The sequence below is a fragment of the Maylandia zebra genome, linkage group LG8 (assembly GCF_041146795.1).
Source record: "Maylandia zebra isolate NMK-2024a linkage group LG8, Mzebra_GT3a, whole genome shotgun sequence".
Taxonomy (NCBI): Eukaryota; Metazoa; Chordata; class Actinopteri; order Cichliformes; family Cichlidae; genus Maylandia; species Maylandia zebra.
In genome coordinates, this window is record NC_135174.1 from 2,793,664 (window position 1) to 2,817,636 (window position 23,973).

General features: G+C 40.9%; 1 protein-coding gene across 1 annotated transcript; it reads left to right on the forward strand.

The window, feature by feature from the left end:
- Positions 1–652: 652 nt before the first annotated feature.
- On the forward strand, positions 653–21,413 carry si:ch211-214e3.5 (zinc finger protein 518A). Its single transcript, XM_004570386.4, has 3 exons — positions 653–998; positions 12,706–12,773; positions 16,651–21,413. Exon 3 carries the CDS (start codon positions 16,671–16,673, stop codon positions 20,712–20,714), a length of 4,044 nt encoding a protein of 1,347 aa, XP_004570443.1. The 5' UTR covers positions 653–998; positions 12,706–12,773; positions 16,651–16,670; the 3' UTR covers positions 20,715–21,413.
- The last annotated feature ends 2,560 nt before the right edge of the window (positions 21,414–23,973 follow it).

Sequence of the window (23,973 nt, forward strand, 5' to 3'; positions counted from 1 at the left end):
ACAGTCTGACAGAATCAAGTGTGAGATTAAGAAGACTATCTGAAATGTCACAGAGCCCTCTAACTAAAGAAAACCCTTTAAAAATTATAAACAACAGTCATCCTCCTTAACACCTTAAAGCTATATTATATGTATATATATTATATACTGTATATTAATGCTGATAATAATTTGGTCTTATTTGATAAATTGTTTATATTCTCATACATGTAGCTAGTGTGCATCATACATACATAAATTATCAACAAATAAATAATCCACCTATTTCTGCTGACACAAGTTAGTCCCACACACTTACACCCCTCACACTGAGCTTCTGTACAGTAATATCTGAAACATGCTCGGTACACAGTGCTCCGTGCTCCTGTGCCAGGGGGGCAATGAAGTAACCATTTGTAAGCTTCTCAGCTTCATCCATTACTGCATGTCTGTATGGGCTGCTGTGTCAATAACCTACATGGAATCTGTGCATCATACTGAGATCATAAAGAGACGGATTCATCTGCAGATTTAGAATTATACATAAAACATTCTCGTGTCGGAGAAAATAAAGGCATTCAAGCAACAAGCAACACACTGAACAGGAAATGGCGTGTATCCGCCATTGCTGCTCGTTGCTTCTTCTTCCCCCTATCTGGTTCACACACACACACTGAGGCCAAAGATGACGTAAGGCTCATGCTGCAGGTTCCTCTACGGGCGTCTCGTATAGTGGAATACATTTCCATTTTATTGAACACGGTTTTATACGAATAAAAAAAAATCCTCCCTTATGGCACTAGTTCTGTCTTTACAAGCAATACATATTCATCCGCTTCTACGTGAGTGTCAAGAACACAGCAGTACCCGGATGGACTGTCATGGCCGCCGTCGCTGTGGATCCACAGAGAGGAGAGGAAGAAGGAAAATGTTTCTGTTGTGTATTTTTTCAAGCTGAACATTGTCTTTATGATGCTGGACGTAGACGGGACGCCGCCTGAACTTCCATCGAGTTCATAGTAAGAAATAACTGGTTTCCCGTAACTTTGAATGTCTTTGCGTGGGTGGGGGCTTTATTTTGGTGTAAAATAACTGCTTATTAAACTCCACCGACACTAACCCTGTCGTGAAGTGGCTCGTATATTTCCGACTAAATGGGAAAAAATAATTTAAAAAAATCGGGCACAGTACGCTGAACTGTCACCGCGTACACCGCAGACTCCTTTGTTGTTGTTCGTCTTGCAGCCTTTAATTCTCCCACTGGTGCAGCTCTCCCTCGCGTTTCCTAAACTTAAACGACTATAGAGCAAGTTACCCGGAAAAGTACGCGGAAATTATATTAAGATGTCGAACTTTCTAGCTGTGGTACAGCTTCATATTTTGTACATATCGGCGTGTTATATTACCTATGTTATATAGTTTTGACACGGTGCAACTTTTTTTCTCATGCCCAAGCTTCTTTTATATCTGCCCATCAAGGGGTTGTGAGCATAGAGCAGCCTACCTCTCTGCATTCATGATGTTGAACGAAATCCTGGTCACTTTAAATGGCATTAGAATTACTTTCATGTGTCCACTTTATAATGCTTAATTAAAATTGACTAGGTTTATATGTATAGCATATTATGTTTTGATACTATTTTTTCCATGCTCTATGCTAGGGCTATATACACGTTTTTTAAAGTATGTGACAGTATAGTGTTAATACAAAAAGGTTTTCTTTTTTTCTCCTTTTTTTGACTGAAGTAACTAAGTCATAAAATCACGGCAGCCATTTTTCCTCCCAACATGGCTTCCTCATCCACAAGGTTGAGTGAGACCTGGTCAGCTGCACACTGATGTAACGCTGTAGTGGCAGTAACAAGGTTACATTAATTTGTATTATTTTCCCTAGACCACTGCCCATACAGTAAAAGTCAAAAGTTTGGACACACCTTCTCATCCAATGGATTTTCTTTATTTTATGACTATTTACATTGTAGATTCTAACTGAAGCAATCAAAACTATGAATGAATACATATTGAATTATGTAGTAAACCAAACTGTGTGAAATAACTCAAAAGATGTTTTAGGTTTTAGATTTTTCAAAATAGCGACCCTTTGCTTTGATTACTGCTTTGCGCACTCTTGGCATTCTCTCAATAACCTTCATGAGGTAGTCACCAGAAATGGTTTTACAACAGTCTTGAAGCAGTTCCCAGAGATGCTGAGCACTTGTTGGCTCTTTTGGCTTCCTTTTTTGATCCATCTCATCCCAATCCATGTCAATTGGGTTTAGGTCAGGTGACTGTGGAGGCCAGGCAATCTGGCGCATCACTTTCCTTATTGGTCAGATAGCCTGGAGGTGTGTTTGGGGTCACTGTCCTGTTGAAAAATAAATGATGGTCGAACTAAACGCAAAGCAGATGGAATGGCATGTTGCTGCAGGATGCTGTGGTTGCCATCCTAGTTAAGTGTGCCCTGAGTTTTGACTAAATCCACAATGGTGTCACCACCAAAGCACCATCACACCACCTCCTCCATTCTTCACAGTGGGAACCATGCATGTAGAGACCATCCAATCACCTTTTCTGCGTCGCCAAAGACAGTTGGTGGAACCAAAGATCTCAAATTTGGACTCATCAGACCAAAGCACAGATTTCCACTGGTCTAATGTCCACTCCTTGTGTTTCTTGGCCCAAACAAATCTCTTCTGCTTGTTGCTTTTCCTTAGTCGTGGTTTCTTAGCAGCTGATTGACCATAAAGGCCTGATTTGCACAGTCTACTCTGAACAGTTCATGTAGAGATGTGTTGCATCTATCTGGGCTCTAATCTGAGGTGCTATTCACTTTCAATTTCTGAGTCTGGTGACTATGCTGAAACTATCCTCAGCAGCAGAGGTGATTCTTCGTCTTCTTTTCCTGTGAGCTAGTTTTGCTGTAGCGCCTGTTTTTTGTCTGCACTTGGGGACATTCAAAGTTCTTTAGTTAGTTGACAGAATTCATATTATGGCAAGAACCAAAGAGTTGTCAGATACGGCTGTCATCTGTGTACCAATTAGACTTCTGCACAACATAGTTGATGATTCGAACCGATTCAGAAGTAAAGAAATTCCACAAATGAACCCTGACGAGGCACATCTGTGAAGTGAAAACCATTTCAGGTGACTACATCATGATGTTCATTGAGAGAAGGCCACGGGTTTCCAGTGGTGTCAAAAAAATAAATAATAAAGACATGTTTATCAACTTTTTTTGCTACATAATTCCATGTATCTTGCTTCATATATTTTATATCTTTTATATGTATCTACAACATAGAAATTTGGCCCAAACAAATCTCTTCTGCTTGTTGCTTTTCCTTAGTTATGGTTTCTTAGCAGCTATTTGACCATAAAGGCCTGATTCACACAGTCTCCTTTGAACAGTTGATGTAGAAATGTGTCTGCTACTGGAGCTCTGTGTGGCATCTATCTGGGCTCTAATCTGAGGTGCTGTTAACTTGTGATTTCTGAGGCTGGTGTCTTGTATGAATTAACCCTCAGCAGCAGAGGTGGGCTTCCTTTCCTGGGGCGGTCCTCATGTGAGTCAGTTTCATCGTAGCGCTTGATGGTTTCTGTGACTGCATTTGGAGACAGATTTAAAGTTTTAGTCAAAGGAGCTTGCAAAGAAAAGCGTCTGGACTTCTTTAAGTTGCTTGAAGACCTTTCACCTCTCATCCGAGAAGCTTCTTCAGTTCTGGTTTAAAAACAATAAAACTAAGACTGACATTTTACAAGAGGGAAGTGCAAATTGCATTAATAAATAACATGTAAACAATAAATCTAAGAAAAACAGCTGCATGATCGTATAAAACAAAAATATATTTGGGATCTCATGCCTAACCGATGTCCTCACCTGTCACAAAATTAAGTTATCATTAAGTTCTTCAGAACTGAAGAAGCTTCTCGGATGAGAGGTGAAACGTCTTCAAGCAACTTAAAGAAGTCCAGACGCTTTTCTTTGCAAGCTCCTTTGACTACAATGACCTGGATGACTGAGAACCTTCACAGACATTTAAAGTTTTAGCAGTTTTCCAGACTGGCTGCCCTTCAGTTCTTAAAGTAATGATGGGCTGAAGTTTCTCTTTACTTACAGTAGCTGATTGGTTCTTCCCATAATGTGAATTCTAACAGTTGCCAAATTGGGCTGCTAGCTGTGTACCAACCTGACTTCTGCACAACACACCTGATAGTTCCAGCCTCATTAAGAAGGCAAGAAATTCAACAAATGAACCCTGACAGGCACACCTGTGAAATGAAACCATTTTCAGGTGACGACATCATGAAGCTCATCGAGAGAACATCAAGGGTTTTGCAGTACTGTCAACAATGCAAAGGGTTGCTACTTTGAGGAATCTAAAATAGAAGATGTATTTAGAGTTATTTATACTTTTTTTTCCTTCTTTGCTACATAAGAAGAAAAAAAATAATAAAGAAATGTAAGAATAAAGAAAAAACATTGAATGAGAAGGTGTCCAAATTTTTGATTGGTAGTGTATATCAGGAATAAGTGAAGAAGAATTCTGTTGGATTTTAAAAGAGTTCATTACAAATGTTGAAGAATGCATTCGTTTTAACAGTTGCACTGTGCAAAAAAGTAAATTGTTGGATGCAACTTCTCTTTTATAGGCTGCGTTAGCTGCTACTAGCATAACACACGCTCCAATCTCTGCCTGGACTGTCAGCTTTTGAGTTAACTTTTTTTTTTTAAACATGATGTGTTTTTAATCTCTGTACAGTCTACTACATACAACAAAGAAGCAACACAGTTTAAGTCTCACAGGCACCTGGTAAGGGCCTTATACTAAGATTGTGCAGGAATTTTAGTAATTGAAAACAGGGAAGTAAAAATGAAATGGTTTAAAAACAATAAAACTAAGACTGACATTTTATAAGAGGGAAGTGCAAATTTCATTAATAAATAACATGTAAACAATAAATCTAAGAAAAACAGCTGCATGAACGTATAAAACAAAAATATATTTGGGATCTCATGCCTAACCGATGTCCTCACCTGTCACAAAATTAAGTTATAAAGCTTTTTAGAGAATGGTACAAATAATTTCCCGAAGTGTTCTATAAGTAAGTAAAATTTATTTATACAACACCTTTCAAGATAAAATCATAAAGTGCTTCACAGAAGCTAAAACATAAAAACAAAAATCAACCAAAAGCAAGTTTAAAAAGATGAGTTTTTAGGTGTGTTTTTGAAAGACATGACTGAGTCCACAAATCTAAAACTCAATGTGAGGGAGTTCCAAAGTCTGGGGCCACAGTTACAAAAAGCTCTGTCACCTTTTGGACAACTAGCAAGTCCTGATCACATGACCTCAGGGACCTGCTGGGGATGTAAAAGATCACAGATGTATGTTGGTGCTTGTCCATGCAGAGCGTGGCCGTTATTTTCAGTCAGTTTGAGCGAGAAGGAGTTCTGCTGCTCCACTTCAGAAGTATGAAGTGGAGTGGGTGTAATGGGTTGTCCATGATGGAGTGCAGTTAGTTGAATGACCTCCCTGTCCCAAACTGACTCGGACATCTCCAAATTCTGACCAATGATGCTTCCAGCCTTCTTTATTCTGATGGCATTGCTGACACCCCCCCCCCAATTAAAGCAGGGGTAGGCAACCTTTCTGGTGAGTGCCATCTAAAATTTCCTCATAAGTCAATGTGCCATATGATTGCATTAGCAATAAATTTAATAACGCTCTATATGAACAGTTACACACAATATAGAACAACTTTATAGAATTATATTTGTTTGCAGATGTTAGCAGCTATCAGCGAATAGTTATCAGCTATTTTGAAACAAAAAAATACACTTTTTATCCATAACAGCAAATACAACAGAGAGTGCAAATGCTATTTATGGTCTCCTCACAACAATGATAAGAAAAATAAACTGGGCCAATATGGCATGTTTGTTAATACAGAGACACACATGTTAATGTGATCTTTGGTCTCCCACTCAGAGACACAGGTCTCCGAGTGTCCAGCATTCATACTGTCTCGAGTACAAATGTATCCGTGTATTTCCGTGGTGCTGATGCTGCGCTGAGCGGACAGCTCCTGAAGCATTTGAAGTGTCTGAATGTGGAAATTTCAACATCGCTTGAAAAAACTGACAGCTAACAACGTCCCTCTCACCAGTAGGCAAAGTTATTTTTAGCCAATTACAAATTGAATCTGGTAGTTGGGGTTGTTAGCTAAGATACCGTCATTAAGAAGCAGCACAACTAATGTGTCTATTCGAGCTAATTTGCAATGTGCACCGCTGGCCCGGCCATTTATTTTTTTTAATGCACCTTCTCAGATTAACTCACTGCATGCCGTGCCCAAGGCTGGACTGGGACAAAAAACGGGCCCAGGCATTTTGACTAGAGACCGGCCCACCAGGTATGGGAAAAGCCATAAAGCCTTTGAATTAAAACAGATGCTGTTGTGACAGTGATGTACGCCGTCTTGTTGGTATATGTATGATTTCTATACATTTTACATCAGATAAAAACTTTGGTTGGAAGATTCAGATAATTATTTATTAAAAGTGAGACATTTTAAATGAGAATAGGGAAGAAAAGTATTTCTTTGTGCCCCCCTTTCCCTGTTAATGCCCTACCTGGCCCCCCTGGCAAAACTTTGCTAGACCCGCCCCTGCACAGTTACCAGCTATCAGCTACAGAGGATCCTGGTGTTATTTGTCTCTCAGAAACAGTTCAGAACTTCCCTTCAACTGATTCATGTCACCTAAAAGGTAAACCTGTTTCTCCATCACAGCTCTGATGATCCAGTAAGGACATCTCCTGGTTTCATCTTCATGTTTCCCTCTCACCACATATCCAAACCGACATCATGACCAGCAGCTTTACAGCTGTGGCTCCAGCAAACATCAGCTGATACTAGAAATTAATATTAAATAAATTCTAACAACAGCTGATCAAGCTTAAACGTGCTGCTGTTGTTTAGTGCGACATCCGCTAGTTTCCTCCTTCTGGCGCAAAGTGGGCGATAAACAAACAAGAGAGAAAAGTCGATCAGCTGATCATTGATCAGTTTCATGATTGAAGTAGCAACGGGAGAGAATGAGAGGAGAAGAGGCAGCTGACAGTGTAAAGAGACAGAATAAATCCAGCTTTTCCATTCTAGCTGAAGTACAGGACAATCATGTTCATTTTCAGCTCAATACGAAATGCGTGATATTTTCTCTGAATACGGGACGTTTCCATTTTTTACAGGACTGATGGCAACTCTACTAACTGACCTTATGAATAAAATGAAGTTCACTATCAGTAACATCATAGCACCCGCCCAGCTGTATATAAACTCCGTCATGCTAGCTAGCACGCAGTACGAGTTATTGTAACTGACTGTAAAAAGTCAGCACAACGAAAATAAACTCCACCTAAACTTGGTTTATATCTGACCCAGATAGACTGCAGGTCAGAACTTCTTACCTGAAGTTCAGTTCACCTGACACTCGGACCGGCGGCCGCCTCGGGTCTCTGCTCCTCCTGCCTCCCCTCTCCCTGATCCACCTGCTGGCCTCTGTGGAAGCTCCGCCATAGAAACCACCACCAAACAACTTTGGTGGTGGTTTCTATTTTTCTATTTTAGTTATTTTTACACATCTGCCAGCATCTGGCCAATCCACCACCTTTCATTGTTTATACCGTTACCAAAAAAAATAGAATTCATCAGCCCATAAAAACGAAAAATCACCATTGGGCATTTGGTCGTGCCATCAGTTAACCCTGGCACGCGTGCCCAAGGTTGCCGACCCCTGCGTTAAAGGATCTAAGCGATCTTAGAAAATAAAGTCTGCTCATCACCTTCTTGTGCACAGCATCACTGTCGGTCCTCCAATCCAGTCTGTCATTCAGGTGAACGCCAAAGTGCCTGTAGCTGTCATTGTTTGCACCTCTTCACCCATGATCTTGATTGGCCTAGACGCAGCATTTTGTTTTTTTGTTTTTTTTTTTTCCCCCACCGGAAGTCAACCTTTTGTCTTGCTAACATTCTCAAGTGAGGTGATTTCTTCCAGACCACTCCACAAAGTTTCTCACCAACTCCCTGTACTCCGACTCCTGCCCACCCTTAATACACCAAAGCACTACAGTATCATCAGAGAACTTCTGCAGGTGGCATGTTTCACTGTTTCAAATTTGAAATCTGAGGGTGTACAAGGTAATCAGGAATGGCGATAGGACTGTCTCCTCTGCTGCTCCAGTATTACTAACCATCACATCACACAGAGTGCCCCCAGGCTGTACATACTAGTGATCCAGATGTGTCATTGTTAGAGCTGGGCGATATATCGAGTTTTTTTTTAAAAAATATCAATATATTTTTATACGAGATATAAGATGTGACAATATCGTTTATATCGATATAGTCTATGTTACGTTATAATTATACTTGTGTACCCCCAAGTTTGCCTCACTTTCGTCCACTTTTGTCGCCTCTCGTTCACTGAACACAACTCCCCCATAGCTTCACCTGCAGGCAGCGACAAGATGGACACGGCAAATCTCCGTTAACGAGTTACCGCGGATCGCCCCGTGCGTGGGGCTGGACGGCGTCAATGTGTTAGCGAGCTAACCGTGCTAACGAGCTAACCGCGCTAACGACATGCAGCGCCTAAATTCCTTTCATTTTCTCAAAAATTGACAGTGTGCCTTAAAATGTTTTAGTATGACTTTGGTAAGCTACGGAGCTGCAGCGCTTGATGGATTGTCGGAGCATTACGGCTACCGTAGTCTGGAGCCTCGTGGAGTAATACGTACTGTGCTTCATGATGTCGTCACCTGAAATGGTTTTCACAGATGTGCCTTGCCAGTGTTCATTTGTGGAATTTCTTGCCTTCTTAATGAGGTTGGAACTATCAGGGTTCAGACCATCAACTATGTTGTGCAGAAGTCGGGTTGGTACACAGATGACAGCCGTATCTGACAACTCTTTGGTTCTTGCCATAATATGAATTCTGTCAGCTAAGTAAAGAAAAACACCAGTCCATCATTACTTTAAGAACTGAAGGGTTAGTCGGTGCAGAAAATTGATAAAACTTTAAATGTGTCCCCAAGTGCAGACGAAAAACAGGCGCTACAGCAAAACTAGCTCACAGGAAAAGAAGACCAAGAGTTACCTCTGCTGCTGAGGATAGTTTCAGTCACCAGACACATCTCTACATCAACTGTTCAGAGGAGATTGTGCAAATCAGGCCTTTATGGTCAAATAGCTGCTAAGAAACCAAGATTAAGGAAAAGCAACAAGCAGAAGAGATTTGTTTTGGGCCAAGAAAAACAAGGAATGGCATTAGACCAGTGGAAATCTGTGCTTTGGTCTGATGGTTCCACCCGCCGTTTCTTTATGCAACAAAAAAAGATGAACACATGCGCTGTGTCCAAATCCTTCGAAAAACCCGGCCTACGTAGACCAGGTAGGCCGCGAAGACCAGAAATGCAAGGCCATTAAATTGAAGGGGCTAGCCTACGACGTCCAGCTTCTGTCATTTATACCTGTGTGACTGTCTAACAGACAAATATTAATATACAGCGACCATTGTCTGAAGGCTTTAGTTATATTTAAGGACAATATCCCATATCCCGAAAATAAACTAAAAAGATTTAAACATTATATGTTTCAGATAAAATGGAAGACAAACTTTTGCAGTGAATATTTATTGGAAGAGAAAATGTTCAATATAATTTAAGATGTTGAAGGTATCAGAGCATTAAATATGCTGATTTTTGGGTAAGAGGGTCTAACAGGAGATGATACAGAAACATGACATCCTTAAAAAAATACTTAGACCCTTTCTGAATTTACAACTTTTCACAATTCTTTCAGCTTTTTATTTAAAAGAGCTCCACAAGTACAATCCAACTAAAAAAGAAATATTTTAACTAAATATATTTTGGATAAAGGACATAAAATCCTGCAGAAATATTGGGCTTATAACAAAGGTGACAGGCTCAGGTTGTATGATATAAGCATGACAAAAATGGCACAGGAACAGAAGGAGGACCTCTCCATGTACTGTCTTATTATTAGTGGTTTATACAGGATGAGACCTCTTTTAACTCTAAACTTCAGCACAGCATGGTTTAGTCTGTTTCCTTAATACAGTTCACGGATTAGATGTTTGATCCCTGTAAATACACTTAGCTTAAAGAGTGAACCGTCTGCTCGTTTTATTAATTTTTAAGTACGTTTGTCTCCACACTGCCAAACAGACGCAGCTTCAGTAGAAAACTGAACTGATTAACCAACCAAAGCTCATATGACCCAAGCCGCATTAAGTGGTGATATCACTAACATCACGTAACTTAGCCGAAGGTTAGTTGAATATAACTGTTTAAGATTCTTTGCTATGCTAACATTTGGTTGGCTGGATATTTTGGTGAGATAAAACCTAGTATTTACTTTTAAAAGTTTATTTCTGGACCGCTTTTCTTCGACCATCCGCCATTTTTCCCCAAAAATTTCTTCTGGAATAGGGTGGACCATGAAATATACACAGACCCGTCCTTCAAATCTGGGGAAAAGGAGGACGCATTTGTGGGCTGCATTTGGAGCAGCCTACGAATTTGGACAGCCTTTGTCTCCTTGCTGTGACATAATCGGCCTAGGCATATGTGGCTCCCGGGTTGTATTTTGCCCACAACTTAATAAGTATTGAATATGTCACCAATTTTGTGTATATATATATATTTTTTTTTTTCTTACCATCCAATCCACCCATGCAATGTCCATAAATTATGTATAATAATACACCCAATTACATGACACAGGAAAAGAATTATTGAACACATGAAGAAATGGACGGGCAAGACTGCCTCTGATGTGCTGAGAACTACCAGCTCTAAACACTTTATGACTACAGACGTGAGGGCTATAGATCTGTAGGCATTGACGCTGTCTATACCAGTCTTTTTGGTGATGGGAATGATAGTGGAGGCCTTCAGACAGGTGGAAATGGTGGCATAGGGTCAGGAAGGTTAAACAACCTGATGAGGATCCTTGTCATTTGGTCCGCACAGGTTTTTCCCACAGTGTTGGGCTGGCTGAAAGCTCTCCTAGGGTTCAGCACTCTGTGTCCTCCTGACATCATAATCCAGGGGGGTGTTGAACACTTCTATGATCATGAGGATGCTGTTGGCAGTTGGAGTCTCTGACTTTTGCAGTTGGTGAGGGCTTGGATGCCTCTCCACACATGGTGGGGGTTGTCAGTTAGGAATACTCCTCATGTAGGCCTATTTGGCCTGTTTTATGCCCCTCCTCAGCCTGGCTCTGGCAGTGCTGTATAGAGAACTGAGTGAAGGTCTCCAGGTCGTGCTGTTCGAAGATGTACCAGTCTGTCAGATCAAAACAGTTCTATTGCTGGAGAAGAGCATCATCTGGCCATGTCTTAATGACCCAGGTGCTTGGAGAAGTTTGTTTCCTCATGTCTATCAATCTATCCATCAATCAATCAATCAAGGCTTTAATCGGCACGTGCAGGTTGCCCTGCAGTGAAATAGGACCCCCCCCCCCCCCCCCCCCCGACCCACCCCCCCCCCCCCCCCCCCCCCCCACTACAATGGGAAAGTACAAGAGGAAAAAAGAGACCTCCACTCATGCTGGGTTCCTGGGAGGACAGCATGAGAACAGGAAACAAACTCCTCTGCACAAAAAAGCACATAAATGTCCACAGCACAACATTATGGAGCACGTGACAAGCCACAGGGTCGGGTGGGGGGTGAGGAGTAATCCGAAGCAAACACAGCAGCCATCCTGCCCAGTGCTACCATTCCAGCGTGGGCTCAGACCCGCCGTGTTCCCAGGAGGGAACAAGCATCGAAGGCGTTTGGAAAGGGAGGGGGGATGAATGTGTGCATATTAGTGTATATGTATGTGTGTGCGTGTCCAGAATTCAGCTGAGACAGTGTCCTTCGCCCTGCTAGGCTAAGTAAACAGTCTTTTAGCCAACCCAGGTGGCCTTGCATGGAATGGGAAGGAACAGACTAAACACAGTCGTTATCAGGGTGTTTTAAGTCCGGTGAGCAGTGACGGTCTATAATTCTGCTGTTATGGTACCAGCCCTGAAGCATATAAGCACAGAGTCCACCGCCCCTTCCCTTACTGGAGACATTATTGCAGTCCTGGGGTTGTAATGTCCGGCCCAGTATCTCCACTGAGTTATCTGAGATTTTTGACGGGAGCCAGGATTCAATCAATAGACAACACTCCTGGACAAAGCAGTTCAGTAGATTTCTGATTGTAGCAGCTGTTTGTTTTTGGGGTTTTTTGTTGTTTTTTGGGGGTCTTCACCTGATGTCCACCACCCTGGGGCTGTATGAACAATGACAAGAGGGAGGATGTGAAGATGAATTAGAGTTGGCGGTGGGGTAATGCAGAATAATGCATGCACAAGCATAGACGTAGGTCTAAAGAGAGATTAGATTTGTGTTTCACTTTGACTACCTGTGGGGTGTCATGTTTGCCTGTACTGTATGCCATGTAGAAGAATACAAACAGCAGTTCATGGTCAGTAGGACAATTGTTTTTTCTTATAAAATATTTTTTAATGTGAAGAAGTCCCAAAAAAACCTTTAACAACTGATGTATACTTGTGATATACAGAGCATGCATGGTTATTAATAACACTATTACAGTTAATAGTAAGGATTGTTGTTGAAATTGTTTTTTTGATTGTATGCCTCTGTCTTCCAGACATTGGGATCACACTACAAACTCCTTTTCTTCAGAACACTGGTTAAGGTTTTCCCAAAGGAGCACAGGTAACAATAACTGGTTATATAATGTCATTAATTCTTACCTGAGTAATGCTGTTAACTTCAGGCATGACATGTTTTATTTGTTGGTTTGTGTTTGTCTCCCAGTGCTTAATGAATTGACTATCAGTTTTTGTTGAAATAATTTTCTCATTTGCAAAAGAATATTTTTGGAGTAATCGTTATTGCGATCCACAGACTATATAATGGAGATGCAAATAGCATAATGTGAATTTAGATGGTTTGTCTGTCTAAGATCTGAGTCATCCTGGACAATCCCACAGTGCTTCATAAATGTTGATGATGTCCAGGCTCTTGAAATGCTTTTGAATGCATTTTCTGCTCAAAAAACAAAACAAATGGTATCTGTAATTGGAATTGATGCATCAAAAATGTAAGGAATTTGCTAGTTATATAGCTGTATTTTACTTACACCACGTAAACTCTAAAATATTTCTTAACATGAATTTCAGGGCAGTATATCATGCCGATGATTATTCATAGGTAAGTGGAAAAATAAGTGAAAACGCAGCAAATGTCCAAAGAAATATAGGTTTAATGTCATTAATAAGCTTTGAGACACATTGTGTGATAGTGATGATGATAATAATAATAATAATAATAATAATAATAATAATAATAATAATAATGGATTTCATTTATTTAGCACTTTTCTAGGCACCCAAAGTGCTTTACAATTCCACTATTCATTCACTCTCACATTCACACACTGGTGGAGGCAGCTACAGGTGTAGCCACAGCTGCCCTGGGGCAGACTGACAGAAGCGAGGCTGCCGTATCGCGCCATCGGCCCCTCTGGCCAACACCAGTAGACGGTAGGGTAAAGTGTCTTGTCCAAGGACACAACGACCAGGACAGCAGGGGGATCGAACCGGCAACCTTCCGGTTACAGATGAGCCTCCCAATTCCCTGAGCCACGGTCGCCCCGGTCACAGTGATGTCACAGTATTGGATTTATTTGCTCTTTGTATACCAGTACTTTAAAAAAACTGCTATTTGATGCCATCCTGAAATAAATATAACCACACTAAGAGTATAAAATTCGAGGATATAACTGTGTGGGGAGAAGACTAAAAATTAAGAGATTCAAATATTCATGATCCGAGGGTGCTGGGGCTCAAGACACATCACAATATTAATTGTGTATCGCGATATATCCCAAAATATTGCAATATTGGATTTTCCTCATATTGCCCAACACTAATGACAACACTCTTTATCCTCTTGAGGATATTCGAGTGATCAAGATTGAAAGGGTTTATTGTCATGTGTGCAAAGAAAAAGCATTTCTCTGTACAGTGAAATTCTTTCTCTGCTGTCCATATGCAGATGCCGGTTAATATGTACACATAGATTAAATACAAATACCAGGAATAAATAAGTGGAGACAAAAAATAAGTGTCAAATAGATTTATGTGCAAAAGAGCTTAATATGCTGGTTATGTGAGATGACCTGATGTGCAAAAATAATTATTACTGTTAAAATAGGTCAGCTGTTCAAGACTCTGATAGCAGTGGGGAAGAAGGAGTTGTTGAGTCGGGATGTTGTAGATTTCACACTTCTAAACCTTCGTCCCGAGGGCAGAAGTGTGAACAGTCCGTGCTGAGGGTGTGTGGGGTCTTTGAGGATGGAGGTAGGTCTCCTCTGGACTCTGCGATGGTAGATGCTCTGCAGAGACGGCAGCGGGGTCCTGATGATCTTCTCCCCGCAGTTGATATCACTCTCTGCAGGCATTTGCAGTCCATGGCAGCAGTGCTGCTGTACCATGCAGTGATGCAGCTGGTCAGTGTGCTCTCCACAGTGCAGCCTTAGAACCTGCTGAGGATCTTGGCTGACATACCAAATTTCCTCACCCTCCTCAGGAAATACAGCCACTGCTGAGCCTTCTTGACCAGCTGTGTGGTGTTCAGTGTCCAGGTGAGGTCCTCAGTGATGTAGATGCCTAGGTATCTAAAGCTGCTCACCCTCTCCACTTCACTCTTATCAGTTTTGAGGGTGAGGTTGTTGTCCTCACACCATGACACCATATCGGCCACCTTTCTCCTATAAGGCACTTCGTCTCCTCCAGTGATGCGACCAATCACTGCAGTGTCATCCGCCAACTTCAGTATGGTGTTATCCCTATTGGAGGCGACACAGTCGTGGGTGTACAGGGTGTAGAGGATGGGACTGAGGACGCAACCCTGTGGAACTCCAGTGTTAGTAATAATGCTGGCTGAAGTCCTGTTGCCAATCCTGATGGACTGGGGCCTGCCAGTCAAAAAGTCCTGTAGCCAGTCACATAGGGGTGGGGTATAGGCCGAGTGTTGCCAGATTGTGAGTGAGTTTGTGTGGAATGACAGTATTGAAGGCAGAGCTGTAATCAACAAAAAGTACCTTGATGGTATGAGCCTTTGTTTTCCAGGTGGGTGAGGGAATAGTGAAGGGTAGCAGCAATGGTGTCTGACGTGGACCTATTGGGCCAGTGGGCATACTGCAGGGGAGAGTGTCTGGGATGTTGCTCTGGATGTAGGCCAGCACCACTCTCTCGAAGCACTTTGTAATGATTGGAGTGAGTGCAACTGGTCTAGTCATTTAGGCGAGTGGCTGGGCTTTTCTTGGGAGTCTGTCCAGCCAGTCTACATGTGTTTGTTTTTTTTGTTTTGTTTTTTAGATTTGGATTCAACTGCATCCCTCAGGGTATCCTGTGGGGAGTTTTATGGGAGTATGAGGTGTCTGGCTGATTGTTACAAGCCATTCAATCTCTGTACAACCACAGCTAGAGCTCGGTCCACATTGACTGCAAAAAGTCTGACTCATTTCCAGTGGGTGCTGAACTCCTCCAGGGCTGCCCTTTGTCATTAGTTTGTTTATAAATTGTTTGGATAGAATATCTAAGCATAGCCAAGTGGTGGCAGGCTTCCGCCTTGGTAACCTCCGAACCTCATCTTTACTTTTTGTGGATGATATAGTTTGGTACTGGCCTCCAGATCACACTAGAGTGGTTTACAGGTAAATGTGAAAGACCTCCAAGTCTGAGGCCATGGTCCTCAGCTGGATTAGGGTGGAGTGCCCACTCCTGGTCAGGGACAAGTTCCTGCCCCCAAGTGGAGGAGAAGTATCTTGGGATCTTGTTCACAAGTGAGGGAAGAGGGTAACAGGAGATTACGAATTGGGGCTGCAGCTGCAGTGATGTGGTCATGGCACCAGTCTGTCGTGGTGAAAAGAGAGCTTAGTGTGAAAGTGAAGCTGTGAATTTACTGGTTACAAGCAGCAGAAATTGGCTTTCTCTGAAGGTTGGCTGGGCTCTTTCGGTTGGCTGAGCTCCTCACGCTCTTAGAGAAAGGGTGAGGACCTCAGAGTAGAACCGGTACTCCTCTGGGTGAGGTGTTCTAGAGGCCCTGGGGTTGGCCTAGGACACAGTGGAGAGATTACATATATCTCAGCGGGCATAGAACACACAACACTTTGTGGTGTGTCAGCCAGTCGTGCACCTCTCAATTTTTGTAACTTGGCATGTCACACCAGATCTACTGCATGTGGATTGAAGACATGTGTATGATGATGTTGATTTCATACTGGGATTTAAATGATATTCCACCTCAGGACCTCAAAGACATACAGATATACAGGGGGAGACTTTGGAACACTTTGAAAACTGTTTGTGGAAAAAATCAAGTCTTGGCTTATGGTTTTTGACGACTTCTGGCTTCCTCTGCCATAACAGCAGGTATAAATATAAAGTTCAAAGTTTCTTTTAAACGTGGTTGCAGCAGTTAGCAAAGCTGCCATTACCCAGTCCCAGATTAGCGTGTGTGTATGTGTGTGTGTTGGTGCATCTCTCTACTTGTATTAATCAAGAATATATTTGATGTCTTACAGAAACCTTCATACTTGCAACAATGGAAGAAGATGGATTACCATATGACTCTCCAAAAAACTGCAACAGATCTGTAATAGAGGATGAAAAGGAAAAAGTAAAAGACTTTCTGTATAAACATTTCAGAGATGTAACAGATGGGTCGCTCTTCAGCAATTCAGAAGAATCTGCCATTAAGGATAATGGGACTTCCACTAGGAAAGATAAAAACCCTCTTAACAAAGCCCATTGTAAAATTCAACAAGGGGCTGTATTCTCTGGCAAAATTTTGAGTTTTGGATGCTCAGTTTGTAAAGATAACTGTACTTTTAGCCCCAATGACCTTCTCAAACATTTTAGAGCAGTTCACAGAGGAACCCTTCCTACATACCCTTGTGATTTATGTGATTTTGTCACAAATGAGTTTCCTGCTCTTCAGCGCCATCGGATTGAGCACAGAAATACTTTGGTTACATGTGAACTTTGTAATGATGATGTGCAGTACTCTCTTCTTTTGCTTACTAGACACTACATCATGTGCCACAGTGTAAATGGACAGTTCAGCTGTGACTGGTGTGAGTTTACAACTGTGGATGCAGGGACATTTGTCCAGCATATCCATCATCATAATGAAAGTCATTGGAAGTGTTTGAAATGCAAACATATTAGCTTGAATGAAGAGGATCACCAGAAGCACATGAAAGCTCACACAGGTACATTTCCTTTCACATGTCAAGTCTGTGGATATGGTGCAGCAAGAAGTGAGTACCTTAAAAAACACATGGCAGCTGTTCACAAAGAGGTGACAGAAAGAAAAAATGCATGGAAGGCGATAGAAGACAATGGCTCACCAGCAAATTCATCTGTGAACTTGAAATTGATGCTTAAAAAGAATAGTGAGTCACAGGAGACTCAAAGGATATCGAAACAATATCAAAGTGGCAAACTAATTAAGCCAGACAACTCCTTAGAGGACACCCAGCACTTTGTTGATGGGACTGTAGCAAAAAAGGACAAAACTTTGAGCAAAGTTTCCCATAATACAGAACAGTCAACACCAATCACGTTGGAGGAATGTGACAATTGTCCAGCCTCTGATAGTGGAAGTCACAACAATGCTAACGGACTGACTGTTCTAATGGTTAAGAACAAAATCTCCCTCCCCCCTAACTGTACAACTAAAGTTATGGGATTCAAGATGGTCGATGGAAAAAAACATTTAGTTCTCAAAGTAATCCCAACAACAAAGCAAGATCAGAATCATTCCGTTGCTGAAGGGGGGTTCTCCACACTAAATTCTGTGTTTGATAAAAGTAAAAACTCTGAGAATGAGCTTTGCTCTGATAGCAGGAGCTTAACATCACAGTGCTTAGCTGTTTCACCAAGAAGTGGATCTTGCATACAGATAGATCAAGAGGATATTTTGGCAGTTAAAGTAAAAATTGAGGAGGAGGAAACATCAGTTGGGGCCCTAAGTTCAACTCCACATATTGAAAGTGTTGGAGAACAAACAAATGCTATATTAGATACATCATTAAATTGTGCAGATGTCTCATGTCCCACAAGAAATGAGTTGGATCAGGCACATCATCCAAATGAAACAAGCTCTATGGAAGAAATGAACTTGAAAAGTAAGTCAGTTACCCAAACTCCCAGTCCTTGTAACTGCCATGGTGTTTCCAGCCACCCTGCAACAGTGTGTTCTGTTAAGGTCAGTGGTTTATCTTCACCTTCAAAGTTTGCTCGAGATACACTGCTTCCCAAACCCATCTTTAGAAAAATTGACGAGGAGCCTAAAGCAGTAAATGAGCTATCCACACCTGACAGCATTTGCAGCCTAACTGATGAGCACAAAGGGAATTCTGCTTTTAACACTATGGAAAATGGACATCAGTCATTCCACATTTCATCAGATAAAAATGATAGGTTTAGAACTGAGATTGTACATAAAAACAGACAGGAAAATGCAAAACATACATCGTGTTGCCCATCACAGCTGTCTCCACCAAATTCAGTTAGCTGCAGAGAAAATGCCATTGGCTCGGAGAAATGTATTCAGGACTCACCAAACCAAGAAGTATTTACTTTTCACAATTATTCGAAGGATGCTTTCAACATTTCATCAAACATCACCCCAAACTTGGAGAATAATTCGGACGATAACTCTGCAAATAAAAGACATACCTCTAAATCATCACACTTCAACTTGACATCAGCAGGATTACCAGAACAATGCACAGAAAGTGCAAATAGTGACACTGAAGTTGATGAGTGTATATCTAATGTTGATGGTCCTCTGACAGAAGAAAATCCCGATGTAGTGCTCCAAGACTTCAATATTGTCAAAATTGAGGAAGAGACCATTCCGATATCTAAAAGACAGCCTACGAGTAGTTTAACATCCCTTGGCAATTTTGTGGAAGAACATTCTGATGCAATCATTACTCAACAGCTTAACAAGGAAAGAACGGGTTCTTCAAGTGCAAACAATGATTCTTTAAAACCAACAAAAAGAACTGTGCGAATTCTTCAGCTACCAGAGGCTAATCAGCCAGTACTCCTGACTAGGGCTAGTGAGAACCAATTTGCAATGCCAGTGCAGGTCAAGGCTACCCCAGGCTTTAAACTCATAGCAAATTCTGCAAAGCCTCAAATCAATGTGTCTTACGTTGAAAGTTCAAGTAAAACCACAGGTCTAAATCCAGACAGCAAAAGGATAGGTGTACAAGCAATAAAACCTGGAACTGCTGAAAAAGGGACCGCTCTTCTTTCTGGTGTTCAACCAGGTTTTGGTACCGGTTTAAATCACTACCTTATTAACAGTGCAGGTTTAAAATGCCCTGTACTCTTTTCAAGCACATCACAAAATACAACTTCAGACAAAACTGCAAAGTCTCAGTCAACGTGCTACTTAGTACAAAGGTCTGTTCCTTTTGTCCAGGCCGCTAATACTCCTTCCCTCAGACTGGCAAGTGCCCAGCTCCCACTTAACTCACGGCCAGTGCTAGCGATGCCAGTGAGTAGTGCAGACAAACCCAGCGCACTGCAGACTGGTCGGCAAGCCTTCTTGCTGCGGTACATTTCTCAACCCAAATCAAGCCTACTTTTGAACAACCAAGAGCCAAACAATGGAACTCATTGCAGCCAGACGAATGAGGGCTCTGGAAACAAAGTTATATTTAAAATTGTCACACCCACTAGTAGCCTTCTTACAAATGGCACTCCCACCTCAAATAATCAACCTTTGTTTTTGGCCACCAGACCCCAGACTCAGTGTTTCCTGGTGTCGACAAACAAAACTAATGCAGCTGCTTCCACTGGAATAAAAAAGTTGATCACCATTCACAATACCAAACAAAAAGATGTCATTGATTCCTGCAGTGCACCTTCTCAGACAACTATAAAGGCACAACAACTGTGTGACTCAGAGAAACCTGTCCTCGCCCCAAGGCCAATTCGGCCTCCAAGCCAAAGGAAAAGGCGCAGGAAAGCATTATTTGACGAACTTCCAGGAGCAGTGCACAAGGCAAGAAGATTCCTGAGTAAACCACCAACTGAGAAAGAGACTCTGTTATGGAAACCTGTAGCCAAAGAGGTAGAACGGACACTTAGACTTGCCCCATTGAATTCTCTACAGCAGATCAAATGCCCTAGTAGAAACCAGCCTGTAGTGGTGCTCAATCATCCAGATGCTGACATTCCTGAAGTGGCCAACATCATGAAGGTAGTAAATAGGTACAAAGGTGCTGTCACGAAGGTCTCTCTGTCTCAAAAAACAGTCCAAGCACTCTTAGAGCTTGGCACCCAAGGGAAGAATTCCTCAACCAAAGACGCATCTCATTTCGACAATCCAAAATCTCGACCGGTTCAAAGTTCTGTCCGGGAGCGATTCCTCCTTAAATTGAAACTCAAAAAAAAAAGCAAAAAGAAGTATGAGGTTGTAAAAACGTTATCAGGTTGTAGAGAAGAGCAAGTAATGTTTGACTGCTGGTTTTGTGGTCGGCTCTTCAGCAGTCAAGAGGATTGGATTGGCCACGGTCAGAGGCATCTCATGGAGGCAACTAGAGACTGGAATAAACTATTCTGAAATTTTTCTACCACATTAAGATGGGTGGACATGTTCTCCTGAGTGGAACTGTTGTTCTGCTGCTGGTTGTATATTGTATATTTGTGCATTAACAGCCTTCCACTATTAGTTTGTTCTCTGTATGTTCTCTGTAAATTTAAATATATATTCTTGAGTCATAGTTTCTTTTAATAGGTGCATATTCTGGTAAATGATGCACTGCATGCATGATTTGTCATACATGCAGATGTCTAATTGAACTGTGAAAATGGTACACTGTAATTAGGATTGTGTTAAGAGCACTGGCTGAACAAAAAAAACATAAGCAAAGGTTGTATGTCGAGTTGGATTGAATTCCTCAGGTAATTTTAGAATTCATTTGGCTTGTCATGTATCATTTTTGTAAATCATAGTTCTAGTTTAAGGGACTTTTGTATTTTTTATTATTCTGTACTCAAGGACATGAAGCTGTTATTTGTATAGTTAACAATAAACCTTATAAACGACCTACATTATTTTATGTTTGTGAAGGAAGGGGAAAAAGATCTTGGTCTGAATGATTCCCCCCCCGCCCAAAAAATATAGTTATAATTGAAAAGTGTATCATTCTATACTATAATGTTTACAGTTTTATCAGGATTTCCCTGTACCATAACATGAGCTGCACCTTTTCATAGTTACCTGTCTAAAACACCCAAGAGAATAAATTGTTGTGAGTCATTGTTTGAGTCTAAATTTAATGACAAATCATTAGGATGATTTTTCTTTCAGCCTATGCATTTATTTCTTCGGTCTTTCAAAGGCTACGTTCACACTGCGGGCGAAAGCGCATCAAATCTGACTTTTTTGAGCCTATGCGACCCATATCCGATCATGGTATGACAGTGTGAACAGTGCAAATCCGATATTTTCAAATCCAACCTGGGTCACTTTCGTATATGGTACTGAATCCGATACATATCTGATGTTTTAGAAAGCGACTGCTGTTTGATGGTCACGTCGCATTAAATCCGTCTTTTACGTCACTGACACAAGACAAGACACCAATTATCAGCGCTGGAGAAGCACCCGAGAAGACATTGTGAACGCTTCCTGGCCATCCCGTGTAGATGTTAGTGAAATTGTTGGGAAGACAACGTTGGAGAAATGTGAACATTTTATTTGTACTGTATAATCTGCAGATTCTGACAGAAATCTGCAGCTAGAACCACCGCGCCTCTCTAAAACAGCAATAAGTGTAATTATTAGGCCATATGTAAATAACAAAATAACTTTATAACGTAAAGCAAAATTGGGAAACGTAAAGTCCGAAACAAGTCTTTATATTAAGGTCCATCAGTCAAATAATACTTATTGGTCTGGGTCTAAACAGAGCGCATTGTGTGTGACGTCTTCTTTTGCGCATGTGGCCGCTTTGAGGGTTCACACTAGAGCGCGTTTGCTGTCACATTTTATTTGTAGTGTGAACAAGCAGACGACAAAATCGGATTTGATCAAAAAATCGGAATTGAGCATTAAGACCTGCAGTGTGAACGTAGCCAATGAAGCTTTTGGTGCACTATGTTGCTACCAAAAAAGCTAAAAATGTCAGTCAAGTGTTGCGTGGTTTGACAGTCAAGTTTGACATTCACTTCCAAAAATTCCAAAATGACTGGCCTCTTTAATAGAGTCTGTTAGTTCATTAGTGATGGAGGTAATGGGTCCAAGATGCAGACCAAAACCTGTTTTATTCATGTTGTTGTTTGCCCTGTTTGTGTTTTTTCAGGAGGGTTTTTTTAAAACATTTTATCAATTATACCCCCGGTTGTTTTAGATCTAGTTCAGTAATCTTTCCACATAAAATTTCAAGGAATTTAAAAATAGTGTTTTATATGGATGGTTTACGTATTACTTTAAAGTGGCAAATTGGAATAAAATAAGCTTCAAATAGTAATGGAATAAAGCTCTGATCCTTCTTACTTATCCTTATTTTATTTGGGGGTTTTTCCTCATTCATGATAAGCTTCTTTAAGTTAACACCCTGGGCTGACATCACATGAAAAGCATTTCGTGAAAGAAAAGGTTGTACAAATGTATGCCTAAAACCTACTTTTACTGTAAGTAACATCAGACTAAAATAGATAAAAATAGAAAATGACAGCAGGGTCAATATCAAATCAGCATGGGCCTTCTGTTTGACGGTCTCAGATTTGCAAAAAAAAAAAGTTTTCTAAAGCTTCAAATATCAACTTTTCAAGAAATGATTTTCAACCCACTTAATTTTTTTTGGCAAATGGAACAAATATCAGAGGATTCGAGATGGTACTGATAACTCAGAAATTTTTTTTTGTAAAAAATGTGCATATTTTTCATTTTCAACATCTGGATCACCATTTCAAATCATCATGTTTTTAGAATGTTTTCTAAACTAGCTTGATTCTTGAACATGCATGATTGCTTTGGAATTTTAGCTTCATATATCAAATACTTTGATTTTTTTTTTCCCAACAAAGATCCATCCACCTATTTTCAGGCACTTTGCAGATTGTCCAATCTGAATATAACATTCTGGAGTGTCCACATGGTACATAAAAAAAGATACAAGGTGCTAACCCTAAAACACGCATCCTAACCCTTATGGCACCACTGATTAAAAAATTTATTTATTAATTAAAAAAGCCTCTGCACATTTATACCTCCATACATCTGATAACACATAAAGTTATCTCTAAGATAGGGCATCACTACTCTTTGGTGGGTGCTTCCTGACCTGACCTGCTGGTGCCATTACAGAGACATTGCAAATCCACATGTAATATGATGTATGCTCACCTCTTATAACAACTTTATGATTACAGAAACCAGAACTCTACATTGAACCTCAAACATGCCCAAAGATGAAAGTTCTTTATATGTCTAACAGTATGTTGACGCCTGTGTCAATCCTGTGTGTTCTATGCTGATATGAGGTGATGTGTGGCAGTGTGTATAGGTGGGGGTGCATATCTCTGTCTGTGTGCTCGTGCCTATATGAGGTTATATTTGTGTTTAGGTGTGTATGTGTGTGTTTGTTTATCTAGAATAAAAGGTAAAGAACAATAACCCCAACAGTTCCCCCTTGTTTGTGTTTTTCACTATTTTGTCTTAGTCCTTTCACCTTACTCTGCAACTATTAATCCTAAATTCCTCAACTACATATGCGATGACCTAAAATATGCCCATGCAAAAGTACACAGATACCTTGAATTAATATCAAATAAGTACAAAATAAAGATTACATGATAACAACCTCCAGGCTAAT

Coding starts and splice junctions, on each gene's coding strand:
- si:ch211-214e3.5 (XM_004570386.4), top strand. CDS start 16,671: ATGGAAGAAGATGGATTACCATATGACTCTCCAAAAAACTGCAACAGA.